Source organism: Anneissia japonica, unplaced genomic scaffold (assembly GCF_011630105.1).
Source record: "Anneissia japonica isolate Jap-2015-1 unplaced genomic scaffold, ASM1163010v1 scaffold41793_len627382_cov181, whole genome shotgun sequence".
Lineage (NCBI taxonomy): Eukaryota > Metazoa > Echinodermata > Crinoidea > Comatulida > Comatulidae > Anneissia > Anneissia japonica.
In genome coordinates this window covers 320,914-337,899 of record NW_022750669.1, presented here as the reverse complement: position 1 = coordinate 337,899, position 16,986 = coordinate 320,914, and the positions used below count along the sequence as shown (strand labels likewise).

Sequence of the window (16,986 nt, the reverse complement as noted above, 5' to 3'; positions counted from 1 at the left end):
CGGGGTCTCACAGGAAGGTATGGGGAGATGGTTAGGCACAGCCTTCCACTCGCTTTGGTGCTATAAGCGTTCATGCTTCCATCTCAACTGCGACTGCAGGTGTAGATTATGTGGTTCCGCGGAGAACCTCCAGCGCGAACACCTACTACAATGTGAGTGGGTTGTAGGGGACTTTGTCTCCTTTGACGCTTCGGCTCTTCTAAATTTGGAGAGAGCGTTAATTGCTACCCTGCCACCGGGTTGAAAAAAAAAAAATAAATAAATAAATAAATAAATAAAAAAATAATAATAATAATAATAATAATCGATCCTTTGTCATCAGGTTGTTTTAGCTCTTTTCTTCTTGTGAAGAATGTATTCAATTTTTGAATAAAACGTTACACAATAAATAAAATTATTATTATTATTATTATTATTATTATTATTATTATTATATATTAAATAATGAATTATATGTTATAATTTTGTTAAATAATGAAAGTACATTTGGCGCCTCATAGTTATTACGCAGAGTTATCGCCATCTTGATTTTTAGGTTTAAGTTGGGTTTATAGTCGATGAAATGTCTATTTAGTGTGGGTTGTGGAAACACCTTGTTACAAGTAATAAATATTGTGTAAATTTGGTAACAGGGTAAGTATATATATATATATATATATATGTTAATAATATTATTAATACCGGTACTAATAAGAATTAAGGCCTGTTTAGGACTCTATAATCTGACCTATCATGACGAGGTGTTTAATCACGACTATCATCGGTCATTATTTCCACGATATTGGTTCTAGGCCATCAGCTGTAATCTGTATCGTTCAGTTCTGCCCCAGTAACAGATGGACCAGCTGATTTTTGTGTAAATCGGTAGAGCATATATTAATTAAGGCTGAGCAAAATTTTCTCAAACAGCTTCTAATCCAAACGTATTTTAATAATTTTTTTGTTAACGAACTAGGCCTATTTAGAATTTGTCGCGATGCGTGAATAGTCGCCATTGCAAAAGCTATCAATCACAAATCAAATCAAATCAAGTCACATGATCAATCATTGATCATGTGACTTGATTTGACCAATCCCAAAACAAATTAAACTACGATTGAGGGCGCATTATGAGAACAACAAAGATGGCGACCCACAGGCAGTCGCACGATCCACCACCTGGAAGTGGTAAAAAATATGTAACCAAAGGGATAAATCCAAAGAATCTTCGCTGCACAATGCATTTTGATGATGTTCCGTCAAGCGGGGTACAACCTTTTACAAAGACAAGATGGAATACATTTAGAATGTGCGTAAAACAATGAAAAGATTTGGAAAGCCATGAATGTACTCTGGCCGAGCCGAGTCGTCGATAGATTTGCTGGCGTGTAAATTTAGTAATCAGTATTAGGCTAGTATAGGCCTAGTAGCCTAGGCCTAGATGATGATACTAACTTACAAATCGGATACCACCCTACGTGCTACAGGCGATTTATTTATTAATAAAAGAAAAATTGAATTTGCTAGCAAAAAATACAAAAATCGTGCACTAGCAGAATCTAAGACAGAATAATGATGATCTTCTAGCCTAAACCTTCGCCAAAGAAATCGAAACTGAGGTCAGCATCGTCGATCGAGTTTACCAACGTAATCATCACACACCCGAGTATTACCTAAAGTTTGCATAATATATAAGAAGCTAAAACGTTTGACTATGGTTCGTCGCAAAAGACAAACGGATCTCATGCCGAAACAAAAGCCGGAGGTAAACTTTATTAAATAGAAATATATATATGTATATATATATATAGGCCTATAGGCCTAGAATAGCCTACATTTTTTTAAAGCCTAGGCCTGGTATGACAATAATTATAATTAAGTCGACCATTACGAATTCCACCATCACCACCCTGGATATTATTCTAGCTTTGATGATTTCTGACCTTGTAATGCATTCCTGCATAAGTTTTTTTCTTAATTTGGTTATCCTAGTTACAGCATAGTTACAGATGCCAATCAATAAAATGTAATACTATGTAGGGCTAGGCGACCATACGGTTTAATCATGACAAACTCCCTCCAAACCTGAATATAATATATCTATCATTAAAATGAATTTTATATTTTTACTTTTGTTTAGGTGTACTATTACAAGCAGCCAAGCTAAAAGCAGATGAGTCAATTTTCATGCATATTCAAGAAGGGGATTCTGTTGCCCTTGAAGACCATTACAAGATTCAATTGTTGCAGTTCTATCTAGAAGGATTTGTTTGCCAACTATATGGCGTAAAGACATCTGATGTAAATGTTGCCAGATACAAAGTTTTCTGTACCTCCTCGTCTTCAAAACAGAGTCTTCCTCTAACAAAAGATGCACTTTTACAGCATTGTAAGCGGTCTAATTACCCAACTTCTATTCATCGCAAGTCATTAAGTGCAAAAATTAATCCACCATCCCCAAATGGTCATGGGTGGCAAATTCCGGATGAAGAGCTAATCATTACTTGGTCAACAAAGGCTCTAACACCAGACATCTTATTGCAATCTCTACACTGGATGTAAGCAAGGCAAGTGTGAAACAGAAGATGTTCCTGCCGTAAAAGTGATTTACTTTGTACTTATTTGTTAAAATCTGTAAATTGCAAGAATGTGGAAACAACTAGTGTTGAACTATCATTTGAGAACATCGTAGACATTGGTGATGATAAGGATAGCAACATTGATGACTTCCTTACAGATCCATTGGCGTTTTAAGATTCTTTTTCTTTCTCTTAATTAAACAATATTCATGCCATTTAATATACAGTATACAAAGGTGATAAATCATTAAAAATTACAAAAAATTGGAAATAACAATAGGTTGTATAATTTAATTACAGTACTTTTATTAAAATATTTAAAAAAATACAATAATGTAACGTAACTTAAAGAACTAAACGCATGAGAAGATAAGCAATTTTTAACCAGGAGATATAAAGCAAACTAAGGCACAGGAGTACGGAAAGCATTATTTATGTAAATATTTTTTAGACTCAATTTTTTATTGTATTTATGGCGTATTATAGAGAAAGGCGAAGAAGTTGATGATGAGGATAATTTAATTACGGTACCTTTATTAAAATATAGAAAATACAAAAATGTAATGCAACATAAAGAACTTTCTTAACACACGAGAACATAAGCAATTTTTAACCATCAGATGTAAAGCAAACGAAGACACAGGAGTATGAAAAGCATTATTTATGTAATTATTTGTTAGATTTATTTCTATAGTATTTATGAAGAAGTTGATGATGAGGATAATTTAATTACAGTACCTTTATTAAAATATAGAACATAAAGAATTTAACGCATGAGACCATAAGCAATTTTTAACCATTAGATGTAAAGCAAACTAAGACACAGGAGTACGGAAAGCATTATTTATGTAATTATTTGTTAGATTTATTTCTATTGTATTTATGGAATATTTTAAGTGTTGGTTGTAGAGAAAAACAAAGAAGGAAGATTAAAATTTATAAAATGTGTCAATAACGAAAGATAAAATTGAAAGATAAATTTAAGTAAGTTAAGTACTTTAACTACTAAATGTGACCATTATGTAATAAATGTTAATGAATCTGAAATGATACATTAAGTAACTACCTATATCATTGCTTTATGAATGATGGTTATTTGATGAAATAAAAGTGGAACAACCCCACAAAAGAGAAAAAGGAACTGTGTTTGCTGTAGGAATACTAATTATTGCAGCATGATTTTAATAGGACCGTACACCTCAGAACCGTATATACACGATTAAAAAAATACATATGTTTTCTTCATTTTTTGAAGTTTTGAAGTTTATTTTTTTAAGTCTTTTTTTTTTTTTTAATTTTTTATTAAGCGCTATTTACATAGCGCTTTGGCATATTACAGCAAAATTTAAACAATACACATCACAATCAAACATAAATGAAAACATACAGCGAAAAGTCGCACAGTTTCATTTTCAGGTCCCCCGTGGATGGTGCCAGGCATTTTAATTAAAGTTGTAAATGTAATTGAAGGCTTTTTTTAAATGAATCGAGTGTAGTTGATTTACGAATATGAATTGGTAGGTTATTCCATAGTTTGGGTCCGAAATTCTAGAAAGATCTATCTCCTGAGGTGGTAATAGTAAGTGGAACATAGAGCCTGGTAACATCAATGGAGGACCTAAGACCATTTCTACCTGGCACATGCCTTCTAAGGAAATCTTTGAGATACAACGGTGCGTTATTGTTTATACATTGATAAACCTGTACCATAGTCTTGAAAATTACACGCTTTTCGATAGGCAGCCACTCCAATTTTTGGAGAAGGGAAGTTGCACTAGTGCGCTTAGGCACCTCAAAAATCAGACGCACTGCCCGATTTTGCAACACTTGCATGGAATTTATATTCTCCTTAGATGTATAAGCCAATAGCGAATTGCAGAAGTCAAGTCGACTCAGCACCAATGATTGCAATGCAGTGGTACAGGTTTTCTGATCAATGTATATTCTAATACGCGCAATATTTCTTAAGTAAAAATTAACGGTTTGTTTTATTCTAGAAACATGCGAGTTCATGTTCATCAAAATTAACCCCTAAATTTGTTAACCTTAGATGGTATGATTGTGGCGCTCCCCACTTCAAGCTTCACATTAAGTAAACTGGCATCGAATCTAGGTGGTGAAAATACAATTAATTCAGTTTTTTCATCATTCAATTTTAACTTATTTACATGCATCCAGGAACGCAAATTATTGACACATTTGTTTAGTTTATCAATGGCTGAACTAACGTCATTGGGGGATTTCGGATTGCAACTTACGTAGATTTGGGTGTCGTCAGCGTACAGATGAAACAACACCAGCATCTCTTAGGATACTTGTGATTGGTTTCGTGTAAGCTGTAAACAGGGACGGACTAATAACCGATCCCTGAGGGACCCCAGATCTCAAATGAAATCTTTTAGATTTCGATCCCAAGACGGACACCTGACAGCCCCGATCATGAACATAAGACTGGAACCACCCAACAGCCTCTCATCAGAAATATGATATTCGTTTTTTAGACGTTCTAAAAGAATTACGTGATCAAGCGTATCAAACGCGGCGCTAAGGTCAAGCATTACAAGTAAAACAATTTTTTTCTTTTCTAACTCATCCAGTATATCGGTTTTAACTTTTAGAAGTGCCGTTTCTGTACTATGTCGGGGTTTATATGCAGATTGCAACTCCGCAACCATATTATTATGTTCCAGATGTTCTCTAAACTGATCATGTACTGGGTACTCAATGAGTTTACCCAGAGTAGGGAGATTGGAAACTGGTCTGTAATGTCCTAACACATTGGCATCTAGTCTTAATAAATAAATAATGATACCACGATCTCTATATCTGTTAGGAACTGTCTTTGCTGTACGAATCTAAACACTCGATGATTACAGTATATTTGGCACGATTTTATTGACCTCAGAACTTTGTAGGAGATTTAAAAAAACATTTTCTTTATTTTTTTAGGTTTTTAATTGTATTTTTGACGCTCTTAATAATTAAGTAACGATACGATAATCTGTAAATCTGTTGGGAACTGTCTTTACTGTTGAAATCCAAACACTCAATGATTACAGTACGATTAGCATGATCTTATTGACCTCGGAACTTTGTATGATATTGAAGAAAAGACAAATTTACTTCATTTTTTGAAGTTTTTCAGTTGATTTTTTTAATGTCTTAAGAAATTAATAATGAAACAAAAATCTCTCTATCTGCTGTGAACTGTCTTTGCTTCTGGATTCTGAACACTCAATTATTACAGAGATTTGGCCATGATCTTAATGACCTCTAAACATGGGGCCAGACGCAAAAAGTGTGCGTTTTTAGCATAATGGGGTATATTAAAATGCACCGATGACAGGTTTTGAAAGAGAGTTTGTTTGAGAACTTTTTGCACATGCCTCCTGATGTGTTGGAGAGTGTATACTGCAAAAATTAGCTGGTCCATATTTTGCTGGGACATTTCACTTTCCAGGCACTTTTAGTTGTACAGCTGATGGCCTATTCAACTTGTGTGGATGATCGGGACCACGTTCTCTATAATAGGGTATAAACGACGGGGTTCCAAGATCTGGCGCCTAGACGAGGGCTAAATTCTAGGAATGCGCAGAGGGGAGGAGTCCACGCCTCCAAGCTTTCTCCCATTCATTTACCCCACTTTAGTTCCCCCATCTCCAGGGGTGTCGCTAGCGGGACGGGGAAGGTCAAAACGGGTGTCCCGAAAGCTCAGACCACGAAAGCTAAGACCTAAGACTACGAGATATCAGACCCACTCGAAATATCAGACCCCGCAAATTAAGACCCTCTCTCAACTAAGTATGCCAGGATTTCTAGACAATACCTTTATTCGAAAGCTAACGTCAATATAAAGAACTGACTAATCATAAAATAAACACCATTAAGTAACATCGATACCAGCTAGGCCCCTATTTGCGACGTTTACTGGAGAAAACTAATACAGTACAAACAAATCGGCTATTCGCACTCCTCGGAACCGTACGGTACGTTTTCGATAGGGGTTTCTAATGCACATTTATCGTGCGAATACTGTATCCGATATTATAATGCTTCTCGATCGTTCTCACTCTTTATATTTTTAGGATAGTTTGTTCTTTTTACATTCACCTTACCTTTCTTTACTTGCTTCTTTTTTGTTTTATACAGTATTCGGTTTCAAAATATTATATAATAAAAAAGATAAAATTACTAAAAGCATAGATAGAACATGAAACCAGGACCAGTGGCGGATCCAGCGAGGTGAGGGCCCGTTCCCCCCCCCACCCCAATTCAGTCAAGCCGAACATTTTGAGTTAAAGAGAGGAAAAATTGTACCCATGATTTCAGTGGCGATCCAGTAGTGGAATGAAAGGATAGCTCGATTATTTTCCTCTTTACACCAACCATGGTGGGGCTAAAGTGGGCGTGGCTGCTAGAACCTCATATTGTTCCCCCACCCCACACACTTTTCGTGATCTGAGCTTTCGGGACACCCAGGTCAAAACATACTGTAGTAACTTCGACTGTATAACAATATAATTTATTATAAGTAGGTAAGATGGGGCAATGCAAAACAAATTTAGCTACCAATTTTAATGGAAAACAAGTGAAGAGTTCATACGCAAAAACCGATAAACGCCATTTTCGTCAAAAATGAAACAAAATAGCCATTTTTAGCTTATGCTGCCACGATCCTAATTATAAAATCGGTTTATCTGCAAACCCCGATAAAGTCAAAGTATTTTGCACCACAGGCGAACGTTTTTTTGCAAAAGCCTATAAACACCATTCCATGTTTTTGGCAAAGGCCGATATATCCGTTTCAGCCAATCAGCGTGCAGCTCTGAATTGAGGCGACTAACACTGCTCTCGTACAATGTGACCACTGCTTGGGATTTATCCCAAGATCTTGAGATTTTTTTATGGCTTCTGCCCTTTGTTATTTCAGATTACCTAATACTACGTCCCCATATGCACTTAACAAGATCTTCCAACTCCATTCAACTTGTTTGGCCGGTTTCCATAAACGGATTGGTGACAATTCATTTTCTACAGTTGCTGCCCGACTTAGGAATGGTCTGCCCAATTTTCTGATCCTGAGATCGCTTAGGCAGTTCAAAGTCCATCTAAAACACACCTATTTCAATAGTTTCCTCTCACCTTTCTTAAGATCTTATTTGTTTATTGTTTTGTTCGTTTCTTAATTTCTGTCGAACCTATTTGCTTCGAGTTACTGCCTTAGTGCATTTTACTGTAAGTTTGCACACTTTCCTCGGGTTTGATTCTACAAGCTTTACTCATGGGGATTTTGTTAACTTTTATCGAGTGGATACATCGCTTTGAATGTCAGTTTCTTCAGTCAGTCGTATATACGTAGGCTTAATGCCACTACAAATATGCCTTTTCGAAAACCTTATTCTAAAGCAATTGAAATATTATGTCGGCACGGAAGTCTTTTTTTTTAGTTCAACAAACTACACCCCCACCTTCCCGGTTAAAGCCATCTATTGCTACCTGCGTTCGTACTTACTCGTTTAGGATATAAGAGAACTTAAATATAGAAAATCATTTAAATCATTCAATTGGTTGTTGCCGCCAAATTGATATAGCCTCGATGATCTATCATGTGATTTTGGGCTTTGGGACCCGATTAAAATTGTAATACGCCTACAATTTCGATGGTTACATGTTGAGAATACGTACTGGCATATTGTAATACACACTCTCTTGATGTACAGTATGAGATGTTTCATTAACATAACCTACACTGAAAACTACATCGCCAACGAATTGGGTGGGCAGTGGCAGATCCAGGAATTTGAAATAGAGGGGGTCCAAAGAGGGATGGAGGATCGATACTACCTCAGCTCCACCATGCTTGGGTCTGAGGTAAGAAAACTTTTGACTATGGCACCTCTAGATGGCCAGAAATGACATTCTTAGACTTAAATTTGAATATAAGTTTCTTTTTTTCTCATTTTTTTTATTATGGAAAAATTTAGGGGGGTGGGCGGGCCGGCTGCCCCCCCCCCCTTTTGAATATCCGCCTATGGTGGGTATTCAAACTTTTTCGACATGGTGAACCTATTTCGATTAAAATGTTAAAGTGATTAGATAAGTCACTGTCAATAAAACAATTCGCGGAAGAGGAGTATTCAAAATATTGGTAATATTAATATAGGACTAATCAGATGGCTGACGCCGTTCTCCATCGACAATTGATTGTATGTGCATTATTTATCTACAATGCTTATGTATATACACTAAAGAATCTTTACACTCACAGTTTCATCTGAAAAAAAGTTACCTACAACGACGGAGTGACAGTGTTTCACGGCTGTGGGAAAAACAAATTATCAGCCTGCTGCTCTCTGTTTAAATAGTGATCGTATCTGAACAATAATGATGCATCAACAGGCTTTGTCAACTTGTAAAAATTCAGAGCCTCCTGTTGTTTGCCCATAGATCAAATTTGGGAGTGGTATACACTACGATTTAAAAACATTGTCATCGTAATGAAACAGCTATAATATTGAAAACAAACAACTTGAAACAAAATCGGTGTACGAATTCAAATAAATATTTACAATACATTTTTACATGCATTTGTGAGTGAGTGTGTAATAGACATGCAAAACAAACATTAGCGATTAGCTGTATAATAGCTTTGAATATCATTTCAACAGTTTCTAATAATAGTCCGTATCTCATATAATTGCCATAAACCCGGTTTCGTACACACTCGCTGATGTAAATTTCAAAGGAAACGGTTTTCCCCATTTTTCTTATTGTTAAAATACTCCATGCAATGCTGTAGGTCCCTAGTATAAAATTGACAGATCAATTACACTCTGCAAAGATCGGTTACTGTACTCCCGTGAATAAGCGCCCGGGCGCTTAAAATATTTTTTGCACTTTCTGAGGGGCGCTTATTCGAACGGGGTGCTTATGAAAACAGAGTGGAAATTGATTGGGCGCTTATGGAAATAGATGATAATCGAGGGGTTCTTATGGGAAACTATTAAATTCAAGAGGCACTTTTTGATAAAATAAAGATTATTTAAGGACATTACGAATGGTGGTTAGGCGGAAAAGATAATCGTCCAGAGAACATAGCTCATGACAAGAATGCTGTGAATATTTACATAACTGCAAAATAGCAGATGCAATTAGTGGTGGTGGGTATTGGTTAGCTTGTTGGCCATCGGCCGAATGAAATTAGCAGGATGGCAATATCATTGTTTTTTTTCTTGAAAACTCAGATGAGAATGTGCTAAAGGTCGGAAAAAGAAAGAGGAGTAGGACTATGCATAGACAAATATGTAAATAGAGTAAAGTTGGAAATATATGTCCAGGGATCGGAGCTCTCATCTGTCCAAGAGAAATATCCTCATTTTGATATTGACCTAAGAAGAATGTGTTTCTACACTGCAGCTCAAATCATGCCAACAACCAGTCTCAGGATTGATTGGATTATTGACTTGCTAAAAAGAAAATCCTATGATGTTAGGGGCGCTTATTCAAACGGGGCGCTTAAGGAAATTTTCACGTTAGAAGGGCCGGGGGGGGGGGTTATTCAAACGGGGCGCTTATTCGCGCGAGTATGGTATGCCCTTTTATATAATATTATAGGCCTATAGGCCTAATGTGTGTGAAGTAGTGATTTGTTAATATCGAATGGGTGAAATTGCGCATAAACTGCACACTCTTAGCTTATAAATAACATACAATGCTGGAGGAAAGGATATCACGATTTAGTCACCAAAAAGGATTTTCCACGGACGCACAGAGTAGGCTTTCTAATAGTACACCCTTCGAAAAATTACTCGCACCCCCCTTGACGCCCCACTTCCCCCTCCTTCAAATCACGGTCAAGTTGTTATAAAAAGCACCTAAAATCACCTTATTTGGCAAGTTAGCGACACCTCAACTGATCATCGAGTCCCCTACTTACCTTTGCGCCCCCACTCCCATCACCACCACTCCCATCACCACCACCCCCACTTTAAGACTCCTGATACGCCACTGTGCCCTACACACAGAATCTGCCTCCGCCCCTCAAAGCGAACAAGTTTCTGGTCTCGAAAATCCAGACACTTCGTTAGGCCTATACCGTACAGTACAAAATACTGTACAGATATAATTCAATGAAAAAGCTTAAAAAATGGATTTTTAAATGAAGGATTTTAAAAGAAATCTTTTAGACTCAATCTTTCGGAATTTTGATTTTTCCCAGTCGTCACTCTGCCGACGATCTTCCTTGTGTCCAATAACTTGTCATATATAGTAAGCCTTGCCCCCTTCTGGTACCACCACACCATTGAGTTTTATTGTTTCAAAATAATAGCCCAAGTAATAACACTCAGTATAATATTAATGTTATAAAGCACATAGGCCTACAATTCAGAAACATGACATTAATAATAATAATAATAGTGTAGTTTTATATAGCACACAATTATCCATCTAATGTAAGATGCTCAGGGCGCTTGTTACTCCCCCCCCCCACCCCCAACCATAACCATCCAGACCTGGTTTTGATTGTCTCAAAATGAGTTTCTATTTAATTTAGAATAGTAAATTAATTTGTAATAATGGTATTACATTTCAGTTCCTGCTGATGCTGGATTTGTAAAAAAAATCAGGAGGTGGATTTATCTGTTTTTGATGCAAAACAAAATCAATATCACCAAATTGTCTTTCTTAATTAAAGTTTACATTTTTAAAATTTTAAGAGTATGATCCTACATATACATCAATACCTGATTTTTTAAAGTTCCTTGATCTTTAAAAGAAGGCTAATTAAAAATACGTAATTATCTCAAAACAAAAAAAATGGATTTATCTGTTTTTGCATATGAGCTCTTCAAGTATAAATGATGGGCGTTTAAAAGACTAACGCCTTATTCCAGAGCCCGAAGACACAAGTAAGAATAAGATTTAATAATTGTTAATGTTAGCCATCATAATTAATGTAATGTTAACCAATGTGTACGTAAAAATTCATTTTATCTATATTATATATTGCATAAATATGAAATGTTTTTTAATGCAAGAAGTTATAATTTATTATAAATATTGTGTAATAATTAAAATAACGTAATAATTGAATATGTATTTTTAGTTTTAGTATTAGTATTTTTAATATTAGAATTTTTAATTGTTTATATAGCACAATAAGCTAAGATACAGGAGGATCAAGATGTTTTAAAGAACATTCATCAAACAAACAAAGCTATGAATTGAAAGACCTGATTGAAGCACGAACTCCTGAATTATGATTTTATTTTACATGTTTCCCTAATTAGGCACAAATTAGGCGGTTGGGGAGGGCTGGCATGAGTCCCCTAACTCCTTGAAAATAAAAAAAAATAGAGAAAAAATATATTTCAAAATTTAAATGTGAGAGTTCCATTTAAAGTTATCTAGAGGGTCAGATGTTTGTAATTATTGAATGGAAAGAACGCAGAGACATTCACATTAATCTACTATTATGACTGTAGAAAATACATACATCGTTGTGTCTCCCAGACGAATTGTGTTTTTCTCCTCGACGGGCCCCTGGCCCTCACCCCCAGCACCACAGTAGAAATATAATTAAGGTCGAAATCTGTCTCTTATACACACCATGGTATGTTGAGCGCTCACATATGAGGATGTCCAGGGCGGATCCAGTATTTCAAAGAGGGGATTACAAATGCTTAAGGAAAACTCTAAAAGAAAGGGGGTGGGAGTCCTCTCCCCGGGATGATTTTGATTCATAGATGGCGGGAAATTAGTTTTCCCAACTCTGTGAGATGTGGTGTCTCTTTAAATGACCTTTAAGTTCTTCAAAATGCAAGGTTTTCCCCCTTCTTGAAAACGGTACAAGACATTCAAATTGATCGTGTCTACTCTCAGTATCTCGTAATCAAATACCATTTTGGCAAATACAAATGTAAAGTTTTAATTTGATTATATATTTTTTATTTGTTTGGTCTTCAGATATTCGGGAAAGTGAATAGGTCTACTATGGCAGCTAATAATAGTAATACACGTGTGGTAGCATCATCTCCTACCTGTTCAAAATGTGGGGTAAAGCATAACTGTGTGCATCCGTACTGCCTACACTGTCTTCAAAAAATGTCTGTCTATGGTAAAAACATCAATTGTAATTTATGTAGGCAGGACTCTAAGGAGTCAACGTCGAAGCAACCCACGCCTTTTGAACCTTACATTCTTGATACAAGTAACATTGCGGACCATGTATTGATTGAAGAGGAATTTGTTGTAAACTTAACAACAAAAAATCACTCCAGTACAGATGAGCATGACAGACATTTAAAAATAACTGGTAGCTTAACCTTTACACCACTTCAAGGGTATGAGAAAGAAGTCACTGTGAAAGATCATCAAGATGGGACATATGCTTTGTCTGGTTGCTGTGATAAAGAGGGTGAATGGGAGCTGCGATGTTATGTAAATGGTAAGCAAATCAGCCAGACACCTTTGAAAGTAAAAGTAGTCAAGGAAGGCTTGCAGGAACGTCCTAATATATTCAGGAAAAAAAAGGACACCAGTTTACATATGTTTGATATTGTTGATGATACAGTTTATGCTTGTGGAGGCGTTAATGAAATTACGAAGTTCACGCTAGAAGGAAAAATTATAGGTACAATTTTTGGCCATAGGTTATGGCAGTTCACAAGTTTATGCTGCGTGAATATTGAGGGGGATTTGTTGATTGTATGCTATGATAAATATATGAAAAGACTTATGTTTTATCAAAATGAGAACTGGGATGAAGGCGATGGCGGTAAGATCGGGTCTGTCTATGGCAAAATAATGGCACATGATGATAAGATCTATGTTCCTGATTGTTGGAAAAATTGTGTTTTGTGTTTTTCCAGGGAAGGTAAACTGCTAGATGAAATTCAAGGGACAGGAGATTATATGAATGTGAAATTATCAATGCCATATGGTGTGGCTATAACAAAAAAGGGGGATATTTTAGTCCTATCATATGGATGTAACCAGGTGGCAAAGATTAATTACAAGGATAAAAAGGCTGCAGTTTTGATTAAAAACAGTCCAAGTGGTAGGCCTGGGCCTAAATTGTTAAATTACACTTATGCTATTGCCGTTGATGAATGCGATCAGATCATAATTGGTTGCTACAGAAAACTACTGCTGTTTAATCAAGATGGAATTTTTATTAAGAACATCGACAATGAGAATGTCCCATATTATCCTTACAGCATATTTTGCAGAAATAGATGCATTTGGGTTGCAGATAATAAGAATTCTTCGCTTCGGTTTTACTATTATTGAAACATTGTTTAAAATATATGTCTGTGTTGGAAGTCAGTGTTCAGATAAATATAAAGGTGCTCACATAAAGTATAAAACATCAGCTTCTAATGTGACAGATCAATACTTCACAGATTTACAGGCTTCACTATGAACACATGTGTATTTAGCTATGCTATGTTGCTTAGACCATGACTAACTATTATTGAAAGTTTCATTCTGATAGTAGCATCATTTTTGTGATATTAAGGTCCAAAAAATATGACAAGTATGGGTTTCAAAGGCTTATTTAATCGATTTTGGAGTCTACTATTATGACTGTAGAAAATACATACATCGTTGTGTCTCCCAGACGAATTGTGTTTTTCTCCTCGACGGGCCCCTGGCCCTCACCCCCAGCACCACAGTAGAAATATAATTAAGGTCGAAATAGATCAACCACGATTTTATTACCAATTAATATTCGTCAAGGCCAAAAATTAACATTTTATCCAGCATTTACAGTTGAAATATCTAGAACTATCAATATAATTTGTGACAAGGAAGACAGTACAGCAATTATCATTATGTAACAATGTATTCTAGAATGAATTGATTAATTTGATTGAGCTCTAATGTACATAAACCTTTATTAATTTAATGTGTAGAATAAAAAATGTTACTTTTAGCATGATAACAATGTACGTTTTCTAGAACGAAATGACACATTAAATGTGCATTTAAATAATTTTAAAAGGACTTTTAAAAAATGTTACTTTATATAACAGTGGATTGTTGTTAGAACAAATTATGTTTTTATGTAAATAAACGGTAACCGCAGAAAAGATATTAATAGAATGTGTAAAATAACAAAAAAGCAGGTTTAGAAAAATGTTACTTTATGATAACATAACAGCGTAGCCTTTGTTAATTTAATGTGTAAAATAACTAGAGAAAAAAAATGTTACTTTTATCATGATACCAATGTACGTTTTCTAGAACGAATTGACACATTAAATGCGCATTCAAATAAACAGTCCAGTTACAGAATGTGTAAAATAAAAAGTAAAGCCAAAGAATAATGTTTCTTTTTAGTAAGAATATCAAATGTATATGAATTGCTACTCCTGTTAAAATAATGAATTGCTGCTGTTAGTACTGTACAATGTAATAAATATTATTCATTTGCTAATGAAAGCATTAGTACTGCATTGGTATTGTAGCTGCCGACCACCAAGTTCTTAAAAGTAAATAAAGGGTACCAACCGCAGAAATTTGATATTAATTGAATGGTTGTGTAAAATAACTTAAAAAGGAGTTTTAAAGAATGTTTACTTTAGCATAACAGTGTATTTATTTTTTAAACAAATTTATATATTTGTTTTTATGTAAATAAACGGTAACCGCAGAAATGATATAAATAGAATGTGTAAAATAACAAAAAAAAAAAGCAGGTTTAGAAAAATGTTACTTCATGATAACATAAGTGTATTTTTTTTTAAATTTATACATCTGTTCTTATGTAAATAAACAGCGCAAATCGCAGAATTTTCCATAAATTGAATGTATAAAATAACTAAAAATAGAACAGCATGATATCAATTTACTTGTTTCTAGATTGAATTGACGCATTTAATTGTTGAATATGTAATATTTATATATATATATACTGTATATATATATATATATAATATATATATAATACATATATGTAACTTTTTGCCATGAATAACAATTGTAGTGTTTCTAGAACGAATTTATACACTTGCTACATGAATAAATTCCTGCTGTAGTATAATGTTACAAATATTTTAATCATTTGCTAATGAAAGCATTAATAAAGATGTAAGAAACAGTAATGATTAAAGTGTAACGTAAAAAAATAGATTAAGCAGTAACTTTATTATTATGGGATGGTGGATTAAGGATTTAAATTGATTTCGTTATTTGTTTCTAAATTTAGTAGTTAATTTAAAACTAATAAGACGGTTACGTTGATAGGCTTTTCAGCAAGAATTTCATCACTAATACCAATCCTAGCCAGCTTAAAGAATAAGATCCGTTTGTTTTGTATTTAGTTGTTGTTTTTAATGTATATTTAGCTTAATAAAAAAAAAAAAAAAAAAAACAGAGAATGAACGAACGTTAGTAATTTTAGTACCTTTTGAGCAAGACTGCCTATCACTATACCAATCCTAGCCAGCTTAAGCTATTTGATCTTTTGTCACTTATAATTATTAATGTTTTAGCTGAAGAAAGAATGAATAAGGAAAAAACGAACGGTAGCAGTACATTTCACTTCACTGTACTGTATAAATAATTACATATTTTTTTCCAATATGATTGTTTAATTATTGTTCATAAATTAGTAGTATAAAACAATTTTATATCCATTATCCTATAGGAATATATGCTACGGAGCGTAAATAAATATGGTTCATACCGTATCCAGTGAAAAATATTATATATTTATATAATATAACAGCAACAACAACAATATTCTTCTACGTCGTAGGGCTGAGTAACAATACTCTTCTACATCGTAGGACCGAGTCCAAAACCTGTTCAGCACTAAACATTAAACTTAGGTGTTCGTTAAGTATTTATTTTTATTGTGTAATGACTTTGGATTGCCTAAATCCTATGTTTAAAATAAATGTATACTTGAAGTAGTAAATATAGAAAATAGTAAGATGAGAAAGAAATATACTGATTAAGCAGTAACATTTATTATCATGGATGGTGTTTCATGGCTTTAATATTATTCCTTTATTTGTTTATCGAGTTAATTTAAGCTACAGTAAGAAGCAATTTGATCTTTTTGTCATTTGGGTATTATTGTATGTAGGCCTATCTGAATAAAGAATTAATAAACGAACGATAGCGGTACCTGCCACTTTATTGTATAAATATTTGTAGAAGACTTTTTTTCAATATGCTAATTAATTAATTAATAATTAATTATTAAGGACACCAGGAAACAAAACAGCCAGATGGAAACGCAATGCATAAAAAAGCTCTAAACTAGATATGAACACTCAAATGTTAAAAGGGCAGTAAATCGGTCAAAAAAGAATAAAAGAAAGTTTTAACATGATGAGGTAATAAATAAAAACCCCCAAGCAAGTGAAATGCCCGAAGCTGTGAAAATATTTCAAATAGGCCTTTCATTTAACTC

At 34.4% G+C, this 16,986-nt stretch overlaps 1 protein-coding gene across 1 annotated transcript; it reads left to right on the top strand.

Annotated features, from left to right (window-relative positions):
• The first annotated feature begins 508 nt into the window (after positions 1-508).
• On the top strand, positions 509-14,173 carry LOC117121458. The gene is made up of 2 exons (XM_033266673.1): positions 509-633; positions 12,525-14,173. The coding sequence occupies exon 2, from the start codon at positions 12,552-12,554 to the stop codon at positions 13,848-13,850; it is 1,299 nt and encodes a 432-aa protein (XP_033122564.1). The 5' UTR covers positions 509-633; positions 12,525-12,551; the 3' UTR covers positions 13,851-14,173.
• Positions 14,174-16,986: the final 2,813 nt, after the last annotated feature.